The 24487-nt window shown below is 36.4% G+C and overlaps 1 protein-coding gene across 3 annotated transcripts in view; it reads left to right on the top strand.

Annotated features, from left to right (window-relative positions):
* The window catches only part of URI1 (URI1 prefoldin like chaperone), a 74691-nt gene that overhangs the window by 12624 nt on the left and 37580 nt on the right, over nt 1-24487 (top strand). For 2 of the 3 annotated variants that reach the window (XM_032249177.1, XM_032249178.1), the window contains exon 2: nt 16252-16286. The exons of the other annotated variant lie outside the window; for it this stretch is intronic. In XM_032249177.1, coding sequence (XP_032105068.1) covers nt 16252-16286 — 35 coding nt within the window. The remainder of the gene's footprint in view (nt 1-16251; nt 16287-24487) is intronic. 3 annotated transcript variants of the gene reach the window in all.

Raw genomic sequence — 24487 nt, 5'->3', positions numbered from 1 at the left:
TATAATCCCAGCTACTGGGAGGCTGAGGCAGGAGAATCTCTTGAACCTGGGAGGCAGAGGTTGCGATGAGCTGAGGTAGTGCTACTGCACTCCAGCCTGGGCGACGGAGCGAGAGATTCAGTCTCAAAACAAACAAACAAACAAACAAAAAAACCTTATATGTGTTCACTTTATATCCGTTCCATACTGCCTTCTTATACAAAGTGTAGCATATTTTGCCTTATTTTCATCTCATTAAATGATAAACCTGAGAGTTACTCTGGTTCATAGAGGTATTCTTAATCATACTTTGTGGTTGCATAGTACTTTATTGTGTGTCTGTGTCATCAGATATTTTGCTGGTATCTTATTGATGGGCATTTGGTGTTTTTCAGTCTCTTGATAGTACAAATAATGCCTCAGTAAATCACTTTATGCATATGTTGTTTCTCATTTGTGAAGTAACTTAAGGTGGAGTCCTAGAGATGGATTACTGAGTCAAAGGATAAATTGGTTTAGCTTTATCCATATTTATAACCACCCTCTCAATGAACTGTTACCTTTAATTTATAATATGAAATAAAAAGACGTAAGAGAATTAGAAGAATATTTTATCTGAAAACTAGGAATTCCGTGAATTGGCTGTTTCCTGTGATCTTCACTGCCGTTTTCCCAGTTAGCAGTTTTTTCTTTTCTTTTTCCCAGTTTCAAGCAGTTTTACTGCCTCAGCCTCCTGAGTAGCTGGGATTACAGGTGACCGCCACCACCATGCCCAGCTAATATTTGTATTTTTAGTAGAGATGGGATTTCACCATTGTTGACCAGGCAGGACTCAAACTCCTGACCTCAGGCGATCTGCCCTCCTTAGCCCTCCAAAGTGCTAGGATTACAGGTGTCAGCTACTGTGCCTGACCCAGTTATTTGTTACAAAAGAGGCAGTAATTCCTGGCTGGTCTTGGCAGTTCCACTTTTGTTCCTCTTCTGCCTATTTTCCAGAGTACTCTTTTTTTTTTTTGAGGTGGAGTTTTGCTGTTGTCCAGGGTGGAGTGCAATGATGTGATCTTGGCTCACTGTAGTCTTTGCCTTCTGAGTTCAAGCAGTTCTCCTGCCTCAACCTCCCAAGTAGCTGGGATTACAGACGTGTGCCACCATGCCCAGCTAATTTTTGTATTTGTTGTAGAGATGAGGTTTCACCATGTTGGCCAGGCTGGTCTTGAACTCCTGACCTCAGGTCATCTGACCCCCTCAGCCTCCCAAAGTGCTGGGATTACAGGTGTAAGCTGCTGCACCTGGCCCAGAGTAGTCTTTAAGAATGCAAATTGGATTGTGTCATTTTGTCCTTTTTCTGCTTATAATTCTTTTAGATTTATCAGCAGGAAAATTGTAAAATAAATACAATTTATGTTTTGAAATTTTAAAATGGATTCCAAGTTTCTCTTGACATCTGCAACTTTTCTTCTATTTTCATGAATGTATTAATCATAAAGTCTGTTATATTTTATAAATGCAATATGTCAGTCAAATGAAGGTCTGCTTTTATTTTTTCTCTTGGTTTCTTGCAAGCTACTTCTGTGTTTCTGGTTTGTTTTTTTTTTTTTGAGGTGGAGTCTTGCTCTATTGCCAAGACTGGAGTGCAGTGGCACGATCTCTGCTCACTGCAACTTCCGCCTCCTAGATTCAAGTGATTGTTCTGCCTCAGCCTCCTGAGTGGCTGGGACTATAGGTGCACACCACAATACTGGCTAATTTTTGTATTTTTAAGAGAGACGGGGTTTCACCATATTGGTCTGGCTGGTCTTGAACTCCTGCCCTCGTGATCCGCCTGTCTTGGCCTCCCAAAGTGCTGGGATTACAGGTGTGCGCCACCACGCCCGACCTGCTTCTGTTTTATAGATTGCCTTGTGCCTTGTAGTTTTCGACTGGATGCCAGATGCTGTAATGAAAAATTCTGGAGATTCTGGATGATGTTACCCTCTCTCAAACAGGGTTAAGTTTTCTTTTAGCAGCCAGAGTAATCCTTATGGAGTATGTTGTCTGCTTAATAAATTATGTGATTATATGTGTATAGCTCTGTTTCTCTATTCTCTTCCATTGGATGATTTGCCTATACGTGCACCAGTATCACACTCTTACTATTTTAGCTTTATAATAGTTCTTGATATCTAGTAGTAAAATTCCTCTAGCACTTTGATCTTCTTTAAGATTATGTTTACTATTCTGACCCTTTGCTTTTTTGTGTGTATTTTAGGATTAGCTTTTCAGTACTCATAAAATAACATTACTGGGGTTTTGCTTGGAGTGCACTGGATTTAAGGATCAGTTTGAGGAGAATTAAGATGTTTACAATATTGTTTTAAAATCTATGAACATGGTATATCTTTCAATTTATTGACTTCTGTAACTTCTCAGTATTAGCTTTTAAAAATATGTAAATCTTCATGTGTTGGGTTTATTTCTAGATACTATTTTTATCGCATTTTGTAATTTATTTGCTATTCTTTTTTTTTTTTTTTTTTTAAGCTGGCATAGACATACTTGATTTTTACGTATTGACTTTGTTAAATTTGTTGTTGTGGTTGTTAAAAAATAGAGATGGGGTTTTGCTATGTTGGCCAGACTGGTCTTGAACTCCTGGCCTCAAGTGATCCTCCCACCTTGGCCTCCGAAAGTGCTGGTATTTACAAATGTGAGCCACCATGCCCGGCCTAAATTTATTTGAATTCTAGTTACTTGCCTATACATTCTGATAGTATCTGTATAGTTATATACAGGCATGTTGTTTGTAAATAATGACAGTTTTATTCACTCCAGTTCTTGATTTTTTAAATTTGTTTTTGTTTTGCCCTATTGTCTGGGCTAGGACCTTTAGTATAATGTAAAATAAAAGTAGTGGCATTGGGCTTTACATACCAGGAGGGCAGTTTTAGTATTTCATCATTACAGATGATGTTCATAGTTGGCTTTTTGTAGCTACTCTTTATGGACATTTTCTCCTGTTGCTAATTTTATCATGAGTGGATGCTGAATTTTATCAAATGTGTTTTCTGTGTTTCTTTGAGATATCAATATGGTAAATTACTTTGACTCTTTAAAAATATTAAAATGTCATTGCATTCTTGAAGCAAACCCATTTTTATTTTATTTTATTTTTTAAAGACGAGGTTTCACCATGTTGGTCAGGCTGGCCTTGAACTCCGGACCTCAGGTGATCCACCCGCCTTGGCCTCCAAAGTGCTTGGATTACAGGCGTGAGCCACCACGCCCGGCCGAAGCAAACCCATTTGTGGTGTAGGATGTGTTTACCTTGTTATATATTGCTGTATTAAATTGGGTAATGTTTTGTTAAGGTATTTTATTCTGTGTTCCATGAGGCAGAATTCACCCCTCCTTCCCCTCCCGCTTCCCCCCTCCCCTTCTTCCGTCTCTTTCCCCCTCCCCTCTCTTCCCTGTCTTCCCCCTCTCCCCTCTTCCCTTGCCCCCTGAAGTGGTTCATGCCTGTAATCCCAGCATTTTGGGAGGCTGAGGTGGGTGGATCACCTGAGGTCAGGGGTTTGGCCAACATGATAAAACCCCACTTCTACAAAAAATACAAAAATAAGCCAGGCATGATAGTTCATGCCTGTAGTGCTAGCCATTCAGAAGACTGAGGTGTGAGAATCGCTTGAACACAGGTTGCAGTGTGCTGAGATAATACCACTGCACTCCAGCCTGGGCAAGTGAGACTCAGTCTCAAAAAAAAAAAAAAAAAAAGATTAACACTACCTTTCAAACCTATAATTTTCTTTTCTTGTAATGTTCATGTAAAGATTTGGCTTCAGAATTAGGCTGGCCTCATGAAACTCCCATTTTTTTGTATCTATAAAAGAGTTTGTATACTATTGTTACTGAGTTTTTTTATGTGTGTGTGTTGTTTTTTTTTTTGAAACAGAATCTCACTCTCTCATCCAGGCTGTAGTACAGCGGCCAGTCATGGCTCATTGCAGCCTGGAACTCCCAGGCTCAGATGTTCCTCTCACCTCAGTCTTCCTGAGTAGCTGAGGCTACAGGAATGCACTGCCATGCCTGGCTAATTTTTTTGTATTTTTTTGTAGAGACAGAGTCTCACTGTGTTGCCCAGGCTGGTCTTGAACTCCTGGGATCAAGCTATCCATCTGCCTTGGCCTCCCAAAGTGATGGGTTACAGGCAAGTCAGCCACTGTGCCTGGCTGGTCCTGTTTGTATCTTAAATGTTTGGGAGAGTTTGTCAACACAGCTGTCTTGGCCTTGTGTTTTTTCTTTGGACATTTTGTATGGAGATTTTAATATATGACTTCAATTTCTTTGAAGGTTAAGGGACTATCTAGACTTTCTGTTTCTAGTTGTGTCAGCTTAGAAAATTTGATTTTCAAAGAATTGTCCTTTCTAAGTTTTCAAACTTACTGGCCCTCTGAGTTACTCTCATACCTGGTTATCATTTTAGTATCAGTAAATTTGGTATCGATGTTCTCTTTTTAATTAATGTAATTTTTAATTTGTGGGTTTTTTCCTACTTTAATTTATCTTCTTAGTGGTTTACCAATTTTATCAACCTTTGAAAACCAATTTTTGCCTTGGATTTTTTTTCCCCCTCTTTTGTAAGTCTACTTTTACTTTGTTGATTTCTGCTCTTTTTTTTTTCCCCCTTTTAAGATTTTTCTTTGGCTATAATTTTTCTAGCCCTTTGAGATGATAACTGAGGTCATTAATATTTATCTTTCTTTATTATAAGATACACATTTGGAACTTAAAATTTTTCTCTAATCATTGCCTTAGATACTCCACACATTTTGTATGTCATTTTCCTTATCAGTCATTTAAAGATATTTTCTAATTTCTATTGTGATTTGCTCATTGATCCATAAATTGGAAATATTTTCTACTTATTTTTCTGTTTCTCTAGTGTAGACAGAGGATACATTCTGTATAATTGAAATTTACGTCTTGCCTTATGACCTAATTCTTTTTTTCTTGGTAAATTTTTCATAGTTTACTTGGAAAAAAACGTTAATCCTGCGGTTTTTGAGTTCAGTATATATGTGTTAGCTCAGGCTGCTTGAATATGTTGTTCTAGTATTTTATGTTCTTGTTAATTTTTTTGTCTGCTAACTCTATCAGTTACTGAGATGTGTATTAAAATATTCACTAAGATTATAGATTTACTTTTTTCTTATTTTTTTAAACCTTTGCTTTATGTATTTTACAGTTATGTTATTCGTTGTATACAGATTTAGAATTGTAATAACTTCCTGGTCAGTTGACTTTTCACCATTCTGAGATATTTTTATCTCTAGTGATGCTACTTGCTTACAAGTCTTCTTTGTTGGATGTCACTATGATCACATTAGCCAAATTTGTTTGTTTTGTCTATCTTTAAAAAAGAAACTTTTAACTTTAGTCTTTTGGGTTCAAAGTGTATCTCATAAACAGCATAAAGTTGTGGTTTTAATACTCAGTCTGGATATCTTTTCCTTTAATTTAGAGTATTTTAAGCAATTATATATAATAGGATTCCATATATATTTTATCTTTCTATTAGATCTACATTGCATTTTTTATTTAAAAAATTGTAGTAAAATATAACAAAATTTACCTTTTTTTTTTTTTTTTTGTATTTTTAGTAGAGACGGGGTTTCACCGTGTTGACCAGGATGGTCTTGATCTCTTGACCTCGTGATCCACCCGCCTCGGCCTCCCAAAGTGCTGGGATTACAGGCTTGAGCCACCGCGCCCGGCCTAAAATTTACCATTTTAATCATTTTATTTTAAAAGACTGCGTCTTGTTTGTCACCCAGGCTGGAGTGCAGTGGCATGATCATAGCTCACTGCAACCTTGAACTCCTGGGCTCAAGTGATCCTCCTGCCTCAGCCTCCTGAGTAGCTGGGACTACAGATGCGTGCCATTGCTTCTAGCTGGTTAAATTTTTTTTTTTTGTAGAGACAAGGACTCACTGTTGCCCAGGGTGGTCTTGAACCCCTGGCCTCAAGCAGTCCTCCTGCCTTGGCCTCTCAAAGTGCTGGAAATAGGCATGAGCTACCATCACTAGCCCATTTAAATCATTTTTAAGTGTACAGTTCAGTGGCATTGGGTATATTCACATTGTTGATCAACCATGACTACCATCTGTCTCCAGGCCTTTTTTTTTTAATCTTGTAAAGCCGAAACTCTGTTTATTAAACAATAACTCTTTATTCTTCTCCTCCCCGATCTGGCCACCACCATTCTGTTATACTTTTTGTCTCTTATGAATTTGATTACTCTAGGTACTTAAAGGGAATCATATAGTATTTGTCCTTTGGTGACTGGCTTATTTCACTTACCGTAATGTCTCAAGATTTGTCCATGTTGTAGCACATATCAGAATCTCTTCCTTTTTAAGGCTGAATAATATTCTGTTGTATTTTAGAATGAATTATACACTTTTGTTTATTCTAGCGTCCATGGATACTTTTGGTGATTTTGAGTAATGCTGCTATGAACATGGGTTTTGTTCAAGTATGTGCTTTTGATTCTTTGGGGTATGCTCGAGAGGTGGAATTTCTGGGTCATATGGTAATTCTATATTTGATTTTTATGGAGCTGCCTCACTGCTTTCCCTGGTGAATGTACCATTTTACATTCGCAGACATATTCTCAAGGGTTCCAGGCCACAAACTAGGCAACTTTTGGCATTTGCTGTTTTTATTTTCTGTGAGGGCTGTCCTCATGAGTGGAGTGTGAAGTGGTATCTCATTGCAGTTCTAGTTTACCTGTTTTTATGTTCTTTTTTCTTTCTGCTTTTTTTTTTTTTCCTTCCTCTGGATCAAACATTTCTTATTGTTATTTCCTCCTATTAACTTGTTTGTGATACATTTTTTTAACTACTTTTATACTATACTTTTTGTGTGCTTTAGTACTAAATATGTATTTATAGTATATATATATATATATATATTTTTTTTTTTTACAATTTCTTTGCACTAAGGAAATCTCATGTCTCTAGAGATCACAGCATTCATTCATTTATCCAGCCCACCTCTTGCGTGATTGCTCCCATACATTTTAATTCTACGTATTTTAAATACAGCAACACTGTATTTAATTGTTCTGTCAGTATTGATTTATCTTTACCCCACCTTTATTTTTTAACCTATACCTTTGCTTTTTAATTCCTTAAGCATTTATATTACTCTGAGGAGTCCTTTTTTGTTGTTGTTGCTGTCTTTTTTTTTTTTTTTAACAGATTACACTTATTTAATAATATCTGATTGTTTAATTTTTTTAGATATCACATTTAATTAACAGCATGTCCAGTTTAATAAACCTTTAGTATTTCTTTTAATGAAAGTCTCCTTGTGCAGAATTTTCTGTTGAAAATGTTATTGTTTTTCCTTCATGTTGGAGGATCTATTTGCTGTGTTTGTTACTATTGATTTTCAGTTTTTTTAAAAAAATTATTTAATTTATGTTTTTTAGAACACAGTTTCATCATGTTGGCCAGGATGGTCTCGATCTCTTGACCGTGTGAAGTGCGTGCCTCGGCCTCCCAAAGTGCTGGGATTACCGGTGTGAGCCACTGTACCCAGCTGATGTGTTATTTTTTTCAGCATTTCGAGATATTATTCTATTACCTTTCACTTTCTGTCATTGATGTTGAAGTTAGCTCTAGCTCTAAGTCTTGTCACTCACTCCTTTGAAGGCGGTGAATCTCCCCTATGCCTCCTCCTCCTACCCCCAGCTGCACATTAAGTTTTCTTTTTTTCTTTGGTTTTCATCACTGTAACTATGTTGTGCCTTGATGTAATTTTCTTTGTGCTTCTCTTGCTTGGGATTCTTGGAGTTTCTTCAGTCTGTTGATATTTTGATATGAGTTTTAGGAAATCCATAATTCAAGATCTTTCAATATTGCTTTTGCTTCATTCTCTCTTCCCTTTCTGGATCTTGTACTTATACTGTGTTTCGCATGTGTCTTGTTGGCCTTTTCTGTATTTTCCATTTTTTAGTTTTGAATCTCTGGGCTTTAATTTGGATATTTTCTTTTGACCTATCAGGTTCAAAAATCCTGATTTCTGCTATTTAATCTCCTTCTAATGCCATTTATTGAGTTGATTTTTGATTTTTCAGAGGTAGAATTTTCATTTCTTTATGTAGATTTCGATGTTCTAGTGAAAATTGCTGTTGTTTTTCTTTTTTCTGAGATGGAGTTTCACTCTTGTTGCCCAGGCTGGAGTACAATGGCTCAATCTTGGCTCACCACAACCTCTGCCTCCTGGGTGCAAGCAATTTGTCCTGCCTCAGCCTCCTGAGTAGCTGGGATTATAGGCATTCTTGCTACCATGCCCAGCTAATTTTGTATTTTTTGTGGAGACAGGGTTTCTCCATGTTGGTCAGGCTGGTCTCGAACTCCCAACCTCAGGTGATCTGTATACCTCAGCCTCCCAAAGTGCTGAGATTACAGGCTTGAGCCACTGCATGCGGCCGAAAATTGCTATTTTTTCATATATTCCTTTTATCTTTTCCTCTGTCTCCTTGAATGTATTAATCTTTATAATGTTTGTTAACAACAGTATCTAGATTGCATGTGTGTTTGGTTCTGTTTTATTTTTTCTTTTGATTTTTGGTTATATGATCCTGTTTCTTGGCATCCTAGTCATTTTTGACTAAATGCTGGGATTGTATCTTTAAAGATTGTAGATATTCCTGAAGGTGATAACTTCCTCTGGAAAAAGCTTACCCTTTCTTCTCTGGAGGCAGATGCAGGGGGAGCTGGTCACCTTACTCCAGGCAGGTACTGGGTGGAGTGAAGGCCAGGGTATTGTTTTAGTAAGGCATCTGCTGCTTCTGGTTTCTTCAGGCTTTCATCTGAAAGCCTGATTTTGCTCACTATGCAATATTTTCTTGGAGGCTTCTGAACTCTTAATTTTTGTTTCATCCTGAGCTCTGCTTTTCAGAGTTGTAGTTTATCTTTTTGGCCTTCACAGCTTCAGGATTTGACAGGTGCTGTGGGAGGGAAACCAGCTGTATACTTGAGACCTCTCCCGCTCTAATTTTGCTACCATATAGCCTTGTCAGACTGCGCAAGGTTCTGCTTGTTTCTGTCTCCTAGTCATGGCTATCTTATCAGGGCCTAACATAATTCTCAGCCTCTTGCCTGTGCCTCCTGTTTGAGAAAAAAGTGGCTTCCGAGGATCAGCTCACTCCTCCATGGTTCTCCCTTCTCTGAATGTTTAGTCCCTCCTGTCCTCCCTGCTTTAGCAGCTCTTGGGTGCCTTTAAAGAGATAATGTTTCTATTTATCTATCTCTTCTACTCTGTGAGAATTACAAGCTTTTTTGTCCTACTTGGAGTTATTATAGAAGTTTAGACTGAGATTTGAAGTTACATAGCTACTAGCAGTGACTTAGTGTGATTTTTACTACAGTCTCGCTGACAGTGGTTTTTTTTTTTTTTTTTTTGAGATGGAGTTTCACTCTTGTTGCCCAGGCTGGAGTGCAATGGCACGACCTTGGCTCACTGCAACCTCTGCCTCCCAGGTTCGATTTTCCTGCCTCAGCCTCTCAAGTAGCTGGGATTACGGGTGCCTGCCACCACACCCGGCTAATTTTTTGTATTTTTAGTAGAGATAGGGCGTCACCATGTTGGCCAGGCTGGTCTCGAACTCCTGACCTCAGGTGATCTACCTGCCCCGGCCTCCCAAAGTGCTGGGATTACAGGTATGAGCCACCATGTCCAGCCAATGATGTTTCTTTAAAATAAAAATGTACTTCTTTAATTGATGCTAAATAAGATTGTTTAAATTTAACTTCTTTGTTATTTGGGAGGATATTTTTCTTTTTTTTTTTACTATTTCTATTTACTCTTCAGTGGACTGTTTGTTTCCTCTGAGTTCTTCACAGGCATATTCTCCTCCTAATCTGTGTGGCAAGCTTACTACTATGAAGTTTTCTTAGTTGTAAATCATATGAATGCTTAGAAGGAAATTATGAGAGAATTTAATGTAAGAAGTCAGGAGGAAGTCAAGGGCAGGAGTTTTATGGGTCTGTGTGTTTTGTTTTCTTGTATGTTTATAGTGTTATTTCATGTACCAGCTGCTTTAGATGGTTGGTTAGCTTGTTCAGATCCCATCGTGGTCGTCTTTTCAGGAACAGAATCTGTAATCACCCGAGGCTCTTAATGTCCAAAGTAAATGAGGTTGGTCTAGTTAGCAGCAGGTATCCATCCTCTCCATTCATTGTGGCTACAGATGGAGAAATGGGATTCTTTACCTATTCTTTATGGAAGAAGGGCAAGGTTTCTACAAGGAAGGTATGTGCATGGAGAAGAAGTGATTGATATTTCTAGAAAACAGTGGGCGTGCAAGGTGGAATTCAGTTATTTCAGATTCAGAAATGTAGGTCACAATTTCTTATCTGTAATTCAGAAGCCTGAAAATCACTGAAAACAGTTATTAAGTTTATAGCATATTCATTTTTGACAAAACTGTAACTGATATGGGTGAGGCATTTATTACATTTTGAATATTCATGTTTCATTGCAAATGTTGTTATGTTTACTACAGGGGTATACGATATATGTGATATATATGTCCTATATGACTTTACTAAAATATAAATGTCTCCTGCGGTTTTTGGGGGTAAGTGTTAGTAGACCTGTACTTCTTTAAGAGGACTTGTTGCTTGTTTACTTACTTATGGCCGGTGAATGCTGGTGGATGAAGGAGAATGGCCCCTACCTCATGGAGCTTTCAGCCACAACAGCTAAGAGTTTCTGGATCTCTAGTTCAAGTAATCCAGAAACCCTACAATAATGTAAGCACTTTGATTCTTAGAAATATTGCTGAATGCGTGGCGCGGTGGCTCACGCCTATAATCCCAGCACTTTGGAGGTTGAGGTGGGTGGATCACAAGGTCAAGAGATCAAGACGATTCTGGCCAACGTGATGAAACCCTGTCTCTACTAAAAAACAAAAATTGGCTGGGTGAGGTAGCATGCACCTGTAGTCCTAGCTACTTGGGAGGCTGAGGCAGGAGAATTGCTTGAACCTGGGAGGCAGAGGTTGCAGTGAGTCGAGATCACACTAACTGCACTCCAGCCTGGGTGACAGAGCCAGACTCTGTCTCAAACAACAACAACAAAAAATTACTGAATGTGCATGTTACCACCCTTAAAATATTTCCAATAGGAGAAAACTAATAGCATACTAAAGATAGCTAATAATGATTACTGAAAGAAAAAAAGAGTCTAGTTTGGAGGTCAAGCCAACAAGGGAGTGAGATGTACAATGCCAAAGGACATTAGACATAGTCTGATATTTGTATACAATGAGACTAGATTGGAATACAGACAGAAATGCCTTAGAAGCCTGTGTAGGAGGAATCTGGCTAAAACGTAAAGGTAAGGATTAAGGAGACTGTTTTTGTTTTGATTCCATCTTAGCTGCAATTTTAAATAAGAACACGTCAGTGTTTTAAGAAGTGACTCCGTACAATTTAACTTGGATTTCATTAGCAGTTTTGCTTCTCAGCATATTTATAACATAATTTGTTTAAAATTGAAATGGTTTTCTTTACTTTTATGGTGGTTTGTTTGTTTATTTATGAGGCAGGGTCTCCCTCTGTCTCTCAGGCTGGAGTGCAGTGGTGCCATTTCACTTCACTGCAACCTCCACCTCCCTGGTTCAAGCAATTCAAGCTACCTGAGTAGCTGGCATTACAGGCGTGCACCACCACGCCTGGCTAATTTCTTAATTTTTAGTAGAGACAGGGTTGCACTTTGTTGACCAGGCTGCTGAACTTCTGGCATCATGTGATCCACCAGCCTCAGTCTCCCAAAGTTCTGGGATTACAGGCGTGAGCCACTGTGCCCAGCCTATGCTGGTTTTTATACAGTGACCCTCAATTTATTGCAATTTATCCCAGTGCTTATTGCCTTTTTTTTTTTTTACTGTTAGGAACCTGTAGTCAATTCCTTCCTTTGCAAAGGGTTATTTAAAAGATTTGTAATTCTGCAAATTTTGTTGAAAGCACACTTCTTATATACTTTGGTACTGATATTTATATACCTACTTGACAAATCTATCTTTTAAGAAATTATTCTCAGCTTTTAAGTAACTGTCACATAACAGTGTATGTCCGGTATCCATTGGCTTCAGCTCCCCCGATACTATTTTCTTTTTGACTCAGCAGCTTTAAAACCAAAATAGTAAGATCTGTCTTGAAGCTACAGTCTAGCAAGAGAAGCAAACTATGTAAATTTAGACAGCTCTGATTAGCACAGTTCCCAAACTGTTGTATTATGCATTAACCCATACGGGCAGAATTTAAAATTGCAGTTTGGTGAGAAAAGTTTTAGAAGTGAAGCGTTTTTGAGAAAAGTGTCAAAGATCAAGAAACACTCTTGACCTTTTAGGCTTTCTGCTCCAGTCTAGTTTTAATGCGGCGTTGTGTTGAACTTGCAAAACTCGTAGGTTTATGCCCTCTTGTGGTCTGTCACCAATATAAATAGCACAAATAAAAATTTTAAGTACTGGAGAGCCTACTGCATGTTACTGCTATCCTTAATAAAAAAAATTTCTAAAAAGCAGCTTCTGAGGAACAACAGCTAAGAAATGATTATTTCTATTTTCCATATAACTTGTGGACCTTAAAAATTGTCAAATGTTATTTTAACCCTTGGTAACAGAATGTATGTATATGTTAGCTGGACACTAATGAACAGAAAAATCTTAGTTCATCAGGGTGGACTGTCCATCATTGTCCTTCTGGGCATCTAACCCTATTAATTTATAAATATCTTAAAAATATGATGTGGTGTGATAGTAATTATAGGGTTAGCACAGTACCCTTCCACCTTTAACTAAACCTAACAGATATACTAGTAAATGATGTTTGAGAACTATGTTGTTTGTTCTTACTTTTTTCATCTGAAAGAGGCATTGGAAGAAATAAGGATTATAATGTTAGTGAATTGGTGAACTTAAGCTCATGGAATTTGCTTTTACTGACATGATTGGCAAGGTCTTATTCATGACTGTGGGACTGAGGAACTAGTGGAGGAGAAATAGCAACAGCAGCCAATGTTTTAAGACTGCAGATGTCACCAGTGTTTTTCTGCCGTTTTCCAGTAAGTTGCATACGGTTGGAAGCAGGCCAGTATAGGGACTGTGGGCCTTAGGATTAGATAGAATCCCTATTAGAAAGACTGGGTTTTAAAACTGATTTCATCTCTTACCAGTTCCTGGACAGTTGTGTAATATTAAATAAATTACTTCTTCTCTGAATACAAGTTTCCTCTCCAAGTAAATATTAAAAGCTCCTTCACCGAACTCTTGGCAGCTTGTTTTGTCTTACGCAGCGTTGGCATATCCCACTGTTGGTACTGCTCATAGGTTGAAGACAGTTTTGCGTTGTAAAGAATGTACGCCATATGACTTAGTAGCCACTGGCTTGTTGGTAAAGACTCCGAAATGGTGGTAAATCAGCTCATAGTTTTTTCTTTACCGTGGACTTCCTGCCGCACTTCTATGTAGGTACGTACTTTATTATAAACTCTTGAGTGTAAATGAGGTCTTTATATTCAAGAATTTACTAGTTCAGTTATTTTGATGTCGAAGCCTAGTAACTGTTTTTGAAAAAAATGAAAATGATACAATAAGATTTTTTTCTTTAGGGGCACTTTTGCATGTTTTGGCAGGTTTAAAAAATAAAAAACTAATATTGTTCTTCCATTTTGATCTTAAAGTAATGAAACGTTTTTGTTTCTTTTGCTGTGTTTTCAAGTGTTGCTTGTAGGACAAGGCTCACTGCCTTATGGTTACTTTTAAAATTTAATACTTAAAGGAATTAATCTAAGTCCCTTTTCAGGAGAAATAAGATTATTTGGAATAATTTAACTTAAGAGAAAAATAAGGCTTCTTTTTTAACCCCTTCTATAATTTCTAAGTTGTAGAAATTTACTATTTTGTTTCTTTGAATAACTTTCTATAAAACAGAAGAAAACTAAAAAAAAAAAAAAAAACTCAATATAATAGAACTGCTTGGGCTTAAATCTTTTTCTGCAAGTAAGTGTACCGTAAATCATGTAAAGAAAGATAACCATAGGCATTCCATCAGAAGGCTAGTCTGAGTATTTTCACATCTACCTCTTTCATCTTACCCCTTATTTCTTATTTCCAAAATATTTCTTGTGTAGTTTACGTTTGGATCGTGCTTATTTGAAGTCTTCCATGTTCTAAACACTATATGTTATATACTAATAAAGACTTGAAAATGTGAGGCAGCATTTTGGTAGTGAAAATTTCTCTTGTACGTTGTGAAATGGATTTTGTTGTTGGTCTGTTTTCCTAGGAAGCCTATTTTAGGAAAATAAAAGGAACAGGGGAAGGATGGCCAGAACAAAGTCGGGGTTAGACTATGGGGAGTGATGGCAAGAGCACATGCCATTCTACCAGTGACGTGTTTTTTAAACATAAAAAGCATATGTGCCAAATTTACATATTTACTAATTAAAAAGGCTTCCTGGAAACATTAGGTAGACTATCTTCTATAACCTTTAACACTGTCACTAATGGATATAGCTTAGAAAATTTCCTCGAAGGTCCTTTAAATAATGTAAATGATTATGAATATGTAACTAGTTAATATGCAGCTACGAAAGGATTATCATGTAGAGGTTAATGAACATTCTGCTCTTATGGTTTGCAGGGCTTTGCTTTCTGTGCTTTTGGCTCACTTCATGCTTGGAAACACATGCATTGGGATTGGAAAACATCCTGACTGTTTTTGGGTCTCATCTATTAATGGGGTTGTTAAATAGGAACTTTATAAAAAGGATTTCATGAACATTTTTTTCCTTTTTCAATTTACATTGAATTCTGTTTGTCTATTTTGTAATTACTGCCAAATCAGAAACAGTGAAACGGGTTGATGTAGTTTTAGCTTGGCTCTTCCAGATGTAAAGTCAGTACTCTATTATATATTGCCACTGTTATTAAGTGTTGCTATGTGATTGATACTTACTGAGAGATCTTCATTCTAAAATGGACTTTTTATGCTGAGTTAATGTGTAGTATGGTTGAGTTTCTGAATATAGCATGTATTTTGGTACAGGATTGCTGTCTTAGTATTTAAAATGTCCCCAAAGAAGACATCTATTTCAGGAATTAAATGTTATAATAGAGGAATTTAGTGACAGGTTTAAAAAAAAATCTTGTGGTTTTTTTTTTTTGGGGGGGTGGTGTGAAACATTGAGCATACACAAGAGATAATATTGGCATTTAGAGCAGTGAACTAGAGCAGCGTTTTGCAAACCAGATAATGCTGCTGTCTTTTTCACATGGCCTAATCTTAAGCATTTTGGCTTTCATCTCCTAGTGTCTCTGTCCCTAAAATGATGCTATGGTATTCTAGTCTGCTGTTTAAAATTTTTATTAATAGATAATTTAAAAGTAGAGATAATTAGCAATCCTTGAAAATAGTGTTAATTTTTAAATTTTCTTCAAAAATAGTGTTATTTTTTAAAATTGCATTTTTCTTTATTGACTAAGTGTTCTTATTTTCTGAGCATTTTGAGAATGTACTGAAATATCTCCAAGGAAAACAAATAACTTTTGTGCTTAATTTCATTGTTATAGTATTATAAACATAGCTTAAACTGTCTGTGAAGTGCTTACAATCTTTATCATAATTCACTGGGGAACAAATGAGCTGTTCAGAGCATCTCCTTATCCCAAGTATTTCTTCTTGAAAATGTAGTAGAAAAATATCACTGAATTCATTTTTTAATGCGTCAGAATAAAAATTACAGGTGAAAATGTTTGGAGATATACTGACAAAATAAAGTATTTTCACTACTGTCATTTCTTTTTTTTTTTTTTTTTTTTAACTGATGAAACGTGGATGTTACATTGGTTTCTTGTTATTTATAATATTTACGTATTCTACAAAATGTGTAATACTGAGAACAGGTCTGTAGATTGTACAAAAGACTAGTTATCTTATATCATTTGTCACCTAATAGTTATGAAGCGGGTTTTGTACCAAAGTATGAATCAGAAAGCTGTAATTTGTTCTGCAGTTATCAGCCCGCATTAGAGGGTTATGATAAAGTGTGCTGCTTAAAAACCAACATTCACATCTCTGTGCACTTGACAAGTAAAAATGTATACTGAGATGCCATTAAATCTGTAAAGCCACTGTTCTTGTTTTCAGATACACTGATTTTTGTAGCTCTGTGCATAGCTCTGTTTTTTTCATGAGTAGTTATCTGTTTTCATGACAGGTGGTCACTAACTGCCAAGAGAAAATCCAGCATTGGTGAGTGAAAGATGGTTTTATTACACTTCTGAAATACTGATGGGGTAACCTACTTGTGTTTAAATAATGTGTTTGCTGTTTGTGTGTGTATATGTGACCAGTAATTGAATTCTTCTAGTAAGCTCCATTTTGAATGCCTTTGATACTAATTTATATTGTCTTTCACCCTTTTCTGAATTACACGTTTCTGATTTTCTGACGTTGTGTTACTACTTGTGTTTATTCTAAGTGCCTTCTTTCCTTTCTTTCTTTCTTTCTTTCTTTTTTTTTTTAAGTTAGAATACTGTTGATATTATGAATTGGAGACTGAGACATTTTTGAATGTAATCATAGTTCTTTTTTGGAGATATTTCTTACATTTTAGTGGAAAAACAATTGGAATCAGTTACTTTAAAATAATGATGGAAATAGGGCACAGAAATGTTTTCCCAAAGTTTGAAAAATATCAAATTGTCTACTTTTCAGAGCTTGTTTTATTGACTGTACTTGTTTTTTTTCTTTTTTGTTTTTTTTTTTTTTTTTTCTTTTAAGAGAGAAAGCATTATCTACTTTAATGTGCTAATCTATAGTTAATAGGACCATGTTTGGTAAATAACACACTTTCCTTTGGCTTCTGAGGAAAATGCTCAATTTAATGGTGAATAAAATCTTATATTATGAGTTGTCATGAGGTATAGCTGTTGATCTTACAGATATCAAATTACAATATATCCATGCTGTGCTTATGAAGATTTTACTGAGAGAACAACAGGAGCTGTCTTGATTATTGTCTGCAGGGTTATTGCAAAAATCATGGTAACTGCCCCTTTAGTGGTGAGATTAAACCTTTGGTTATACACCATCAAGCATATAATATTTTAAATTTATTTTAAGAGGCTTTTTCTTCATGCCTGAGAGATCTCCAAGGAAATAATTTATAGTTAGTGTATATCAAATGTTTTTTGGTTTAAATGCACATAGGCTGCAGGCAGTGGATAAGAGTGAAAATCAGTGCAATCTGTATACATCATCTTATTAAATTTTGACTGTTGGCTTGCAGAAAATAATCTAAAACTAATAATACCCACTTTATAAATAAAAATTCAGGACTTCATTAATTTTCAATAAATGCATCGTTGTAGTTGCTTCCACTGGTGGTGTAAGACTGTCAACATTTCCATAATGGTCCATTGGCCTTTCATTATACATTCAGTTCAGGTTAAAACTTGAAATACAAGTCCTTGGCCAAAGAATTTTTTCCCCAGCACATTGAGTCAGAGTGGCTCATTTTACAAATAATTTCCAGGGGAAGTTTTGTTAATGTGGACTTCTATCTATTGGTTTTGGTAAGAAGCTCAGGAAATTAGAAAGGTATTCACTGAGAATAGACGCTAGTTTACATAAATGGGTGAATAGTAACTTGCTTGTGGTTCATTTTATAAGATTCTTATTAGAGAGTTCTTTAAGGATAAAGGCACGTTTTCATCCATTTATTCACAACCCCTACTCTGTGTTTGGTTCAGAATAGGCACTTAATAAATGTTTGGGTAAATGAACACCAAATATATGGTTATTTTCTGTATCACATCTTAGTTTACAAATGCTCTAGTAGTGCACAAGTCTAGTGAGCAGTGACAGAAATGTGGCATTTACTTCACGACAGGTTCAGGTAGCCCTCAATTTCATGTTTCAGTTTTTTAAAACCCTCTAAACTATAGAAGCTTAGCATATTTGCCTATACATATCTTGAAGTAATACAGTACTTTATACATTAAAAAATTAAAGTTATTTTTTTCCAGTTAGAATTTGCATTTTCCTCTGAATCATTTCTGATTTGGTTCAGGAAACAGACTTTTCTGTTTGCTTTTAATGAGGATCTGTACATGGTATCATATTGCTCAAATCTGAATGGTCAGTAAGTTTATCAATTCATTATATCAAAAAATTGAGACCAAAGTGTCTGCATTTCCCTGAAAGCCAGGAAATTGCTATTTGGGAGCATGGTGGAATTCTTGTGATATTTTTGCATTCTCTTAATTCCACAAACAATGATTGAGTTCCTACCGTATGCCAGTATTGTGCTGCTGTTTAGAATTGAAAGACCCTGCCTTGGAAGAATTCATAGTCAGACATTAAACAGGGAAATCACAATAATTTTGTGCTACTTGCAGAGATAGGAAGCAAGTACAGGAGTTCAGAGGCTGGAGCCATTCTTAGGGTGTCTCACACACTACTTTTTAAAGCATGTTGCTTTAATTCTTATTTAACCCTTGGTATTAGCCTAGTATAAAATACAATCTCTGTTAAGCTCCTCTTCTTTATGGGTACATACCAGTATAATAAAGAAGAATAAAATGCATGATTTGAAAAATGCATTGTTATGCTAGTGATGTTTATGCTTTGTTTGTGTAATTTTTTTTTTCGTTTGTGTAATTTTTAAAGGATTCTTTAAGGAACAAGAATGTATATTCTAGGTTCAGAAATAATCTAAATTGTTTTTTGTTTAAAAAAAATGTAGGACAGGGAGTCAAAATATTTGTAGAAAAATAGGAGTGACAATGGCTTGGGACCACAGGATCTACCCAAAAAAGTCTTTAAGAAAATTAATTTAAATCCTGGAACTTTGGTGAACTAAGACATTTATAATATTTGTTTACTTAATAACAGATAAAAAGGAAAGAGTCAAGCGTAGTGGTTGAGAATTTGTATGACATTATTTTAGAGCTAATAATAATGGTTTTCAGTTTAGTGAGGATTTTAAAAATGTTTTTTAATCATACGTTTTTTCTTTATAATCTCTTTTACTTAACTCAGGAAATAAGGTATTATGAAATTCACACACTGTCATCTCATTAAAGTATGAAGATACTTCCCAATGTTTGGTCCACTAGTGGCTGATCATTTGTGGATTATTTGTAATTTTCTTTCCAATTCTTCCTTAAAGAGCATGGCATTTGGAGTCACAGACTGTATTTGAATCCTGTCATTTATTAACGTTTTGACCTGAACAATTACGTTAAGAATCTCAGTTTTTTTCTTATAAAGTGATGATGATACACTACTTAACTCACAGGGTTGTAGTGAAGATCAAATGAGATCATGTCTATAGAACACTCTGCCTGGCACTCAATAAGTATTAATAGTAGCTCATATGTCTCTTTTGAAAATTTTAATTGTCAGACAAAAAAAAAAAAGCCAGTGCTTTGTAAATATTTGTGAATATTTAGTGTTTATTCTATTTTTTGTAATGATGGAGAGAGAGTTGGCCCTCTGTGAATTATTGTTATAGCTTTACATGAATGTTTTAAAATCACATTTTGTTATGAAGAGTTCCAAGTAAGAGGTGATAGAGTAGTATAGTGAATCCTCATGTACTCATCAGCTTTGATAATTATCAACTCATGATTTTCTCTAAACTGTTTCAACATCTTACCTTGCCATCTACTCCTGCCTCCATTTTTTTTTTTTTTTTTTAACTTTTTTTAGATTCGGGAGGTACATGTAGAGGTTTGTTGCAAAGGCGCATTACGTGATGCTGAGGTTTGAGGTACAGTTGAACCCATCACCCAGATAGTGAGCGTGGTACCCAGTAGACCGTTATTCAGCCCCTGTCCCTGCCCTTCCTCCCTGCTCTTATATTTCCCCAATGTTTATTGTTCCCATCTTTATGTCCATGTGTCCCCAATGGTTAACTCCCACTTTAAGTGAGAACATACAGTATTTGGTTTTCTGTTTCTACATTAATTCATTAGGATAGAGGTTTCCTGCTGCATCCATGTTACAGCAAATATTTCTTCTTTTTTATGGCTATGTAGTAGTCCATGGTATATATGTACCACAGTTTTATTATCCAGCTCACTGTTGATGGGCACTTGGATTGACTCCATGTCTTCGCTGTTGTGAACAGTGCTGTAGAGAACATACAGGTGCATGTATCTTTTTGGCAGAATGATAATTTTGGGGGGTGGTCTGTATTTAGTAATGGGATTGCTGGGTTGAATGGTTGTTCAGTTTAGTTCTGAGAAACCTCCAAATTGCTCTCTACAGTGGCCCAGTAGTCCCACCAACAGTGGAAAAACATTCCCCTTTTTCTGCAGTACTGCCAACCTCTGTTTTTTGTTTGTTCATGAGACAGAGTTTTGGTCTTGCTGCCCATTGCCTGTGCAATGGCGTGATTGGCTCACCTCAACATCTGCCTCCCGGGTTCAAGTGATTCTCTTGCCTCAGCCTTCTGAGTAGCTGGGACTACAGGCATGCTGTGCCACCACACCCAGCTAATTTTGTATTTTTAGTAGAGACAGGATTTCTCCATATTGGTCAAGTTGGTCTTGAGCTCCCAACCTCAGGTGGTCTGCCTGCCTCGGCCTTCAGAAGTGCTGGAATTACTGGCATGAGCCACTGTGCCTGGCCTATATTTTTTGACTTTTGAATAAAAACCATTCTGACTATCCCACCTCCAATTTTGAAATGAATCTAAGTCATATCACTCCATCCAGAAATACTTCAGTGTATGTCTTTAAGAGATAAGAAAGACTGTATATTAACTTTTAAAGATTTAAATAAAAAAATTTTAAATTAGGCAATACATTTACATGTTTCAAAATTTAGAAAGTATGAAAGGATGTAAATGGTTCCTCCTACCTTTGTCCCCTAATTCTCAGTTCTGTTTTCTTTTTCTTTTTGAGACGGAGTCTTGCTCTGTCGCCCAGGCTGGAGTGCAATGGCGCAATCTTGGCTCACTGAAACCTCTGCCTCCCGGGTTGAAGCGATTCTCCTGCCTCAGCCTCCCAAGTACCTGGGATTTCAGGCACACGCTGCCACGCCCGGCTAATTTTTTGTGTATGTTTTAGAAGAGACAGGGTTTCACCGTGTTGCCAAACACCGTGACTGGTCTCAAACTCCTGAGTTCAGGCAATCCACTCGCCTCGGCCTCCCAGAGTGCTAGGATTACAGGCGTGAACCACTGGGCCTGGCCCCTCAGTTCTGTTTTCTGGAAGCAACAGTTTTTACCAGTTGCTCAGAAATCTTTTCAGAAATGGTTTGCATAACGTAAGTGTTTGTGTATATATGTAAGTGTGTGTGTGTTGTATATGTGTATTCACCTACATGTTTATATATGGCTCCCATCCTTTTGGACAAAAATGAAATCAGATTGTACCTGTTCATTTAACACTATATCTATCCTATATCATTAACTAACTGTTCCTCTTTACCTCACTTCCGTAAATTTCACTGTGTGTCAAACATCTAACTTCCAGAATTACAAAATGAGACCTGGAACTTTTTTTTTTTTAAATAAATAATTGCTATATCACAAAGAGTACAGCTCTGTAACTCAAAATATATCCTTGCTAAGGTGATATATTTATTATTTTATTGCTCCGTAGTAAAGTTGCTCCAAAACTTAGTGGCCTGAAACGACCACCGTTTACTTGCACAGGATTCAGTGGGTGTGCCTATTAAGCTGGGCTCACCTGTGTGGTTCTTCTGCTCGTCTTGTCTGGGCTCACTGCCCTGCTTGCAGCTAGTTGGTGGCCGGGTCAGCTGTGTTGTCTGTCCGGTGCTGTTGGTTGAGCCTCTACATCCGTGTACTCTTTTGTCTGGCTTACTTTCTGTGGGCATCCCAGGGCAGCAAGAATGGAAGCTGCCAGGCCACATTATGTTGGTCGAAGGAACTCACAAAGCCAGTGAAGATTCACACTGTGGGAAGATAACACCCACCTGTTGAGAGGAGGCGTGAAAAAGAATTAATGGTTATTTTTAATGCACTGCAGTGACTTTATTGAATAGCTCCTACACACGCAAAAAGGAAGTCTCCTTCCTTTATGTTGACTGGTGAGAAGGAAATGAAATAGTACATGGGGCACCTGGCAAATCATGTTGATGTTAGGTGTTACTTGTAATCATAAATCGTATACGTGTGAGTTGTCAAAAATTTATTGTCTTCCTTTATCTTAAAAGGATTTTTGGTAAAGGTATCTTTGAAATTACATGAAGCAGACCAAAATATAGAAAAATGTATTTTGTTCAAGTGTTTAATTTTGGAAAGAATAGCTTTAAATTTAGACATAAAAGCTCCAAAATGCTCTAGTATGTGAGTTTTGAGAGAGAGTCTAAAGCAAATATTTGTTATTTTTCAAAGGAAACTGGACAAAAATAATTGTTAAGAGGAAAAGAGTAATAGTTTCTATTAGAATTTAGAGTAGGAAATAACCAAGAAAGCATACCTGTATAGGCAAAAGTCTCAGGTGAAGATTTGATTTTTCTCTCTTTTTTTTTTTCTGTTGGAATTCCTCTTTCCTATCAGTCAATTGGGGTGAAGATACCTATTTTATGCACACATTGTATACCTGTCTATATGTCACATGATTTTGAGGGATTCCTTGTACACAGAAACACGGAACTATTTCATTGTAATAATGCCATGGTTTATAGTATATTTCTTATGAATACCTGAAACTGTTTTCTTGAGTTGCTTTCACATGGCTATAGAAAATTTATTTTATTATGTACAATATGTGGAATGTTGATCTACATACTTTTAAAGCTTGTAAAAGCTGATGACTTTGTTTTACGGCGTTAGGCAGATTTGTAAACTGTTTTTCAGAGTCCATATTTTACTGACTACAAAGTTTTCAGTCACTGTTTTGTATAGGGCCTTCTGTTTGGGCTTTTTCTTTATGGGTTTTTTTTTTTTTTCCTTTTTTTCCCCCTCCTCTTGAACAGAGAACAACTTCTAAACTTTCTGGAGATTTCACATGTTTTTGTTGTTGGAGTTTCTGCAGTTGTTTATGAAAGTTTTCAGGATAAGGGACAAGAATCATATATACAAATCCTTTTGTCATTCTTCAAGTTTCTGCACAGTTTAAAAAAAATAGTACTTGGGTTGGTGATTAAGTAAGTGTGGAATTTTTGTGTGTAACGTTTCAAAGGAAATTAAGAGACAAAAAAAGATTCAAGTTGAATGTTCAAAGAATTTTTTTTCCCCAAATGTGAATTCGATTTTAAAATTTTTATTCTGAATATAAAATGAATGCATGCTTAGTTATGGAAAAGTTGAAATAAGAAAAGAATAAAGATAAATTCACTTATAATTGTAAAGAGAAGCTAATTCTCTCCCTGTTAATAAAACATTCCCTTTTATTCCCTCCAGCATCTTCTTCCCTTTTTTTTTTTTTTTTTTTTTTTATTTCACTCTTTTTTGAGACTGTTTTTTGCTCTTGTTTCCCAGGCTGGAGTGCAGTGGCACAATCTCGGCTCAGTGAAACCTCTGCCTCCCAGGTTCAAGTGATTCTCCTGCCTTAGCCTCCCAAGTAGCTGGGATTACAGGCATGCACCACCACACCTGGCTAATTTTTTGTATTTTTAGTACAGACAGGGTTTCTCCATGTTGGTCAGGCTGGTCTTGAACTCCTGACCTCAGGTGATCCGCTCGTCTCAGCCTCCCAAAGTGCTGGGATTACAGGCGTGAGCCACCACACCCAGCCCCCTCCAGCTTCTTAGTTTTGTATGTGTATTTATGTGACTAAGGTCAAACTGTACATGCTTTTTTCTTTTTTTTTAAAGAGCTAATGATTTTTTACTTAAAATTTATTACTTATAGGAGTCCTTAAGTTTTTATATCATGTTTTTGGAAGCAACCAACTAGTTTAATATTTAACACACTTCTGAAAATGAAAGGAAAACTTACATGTTATAGGAGAGGTTTTTCCCCTGAAGAGGTTTAAACTATTTTTAAAAATCCCTAATCACAACCCATCATCTAGAATACAGTCTTTGATTACGGTGATGTGTTTCCAGTGTCCATATGCTTCGGTTTAGTTTCCCATGACCAGCTGAAATCCAGGGAGTAACTGACTGAGGCAAAGGGCTTAGGGCTTACTGCTTTGGGCACACCTTGTGATTTTTCATCTTTGTCTCAACTGTATTATTAGGTTTGAAAACTACATATATATATATTTTAATATAAAGTAAGAGTAACATCCAGTAAAACTCGCAAGCACAGAGTCCTGTCTGATGATGAAAGTGTAAATATTGCAACAACTAAAGTGCTTGGCCGAGAGGCACATTACTTGGTAATAATCCTGAGTGCTTGTTTTTATTTTGAGAAGTATTAAGTCCAGATTCCACTGTACTAAAGACAGATTGGAGTGGCTATCAGTGTAAGACTTAGGAGAAATGTAGGCTGTAAAAAGTTGAGGCATGCCTATAATTTACTTCTT

Source organism: Sapajus apella, unplaced genomic scaffold (genome assembly GCF_009761245.1).
Source record: "Sapajus apella isolate SASKATOON/1434 unplaced genomic scaffold, GSC_monkey_1.0 scaffold68, whole genome shotgun sequence".
Classification (NCBI taxonomy): domain Eukaryota; kingdom Metazoa; phylum Chordata; class Mammalia; order Primates; family Cebidae; genus Sapajus; species Sapajus apella.
This window is presented reverse-complemented; position numbering and strand designations above follow the sequence as displayed.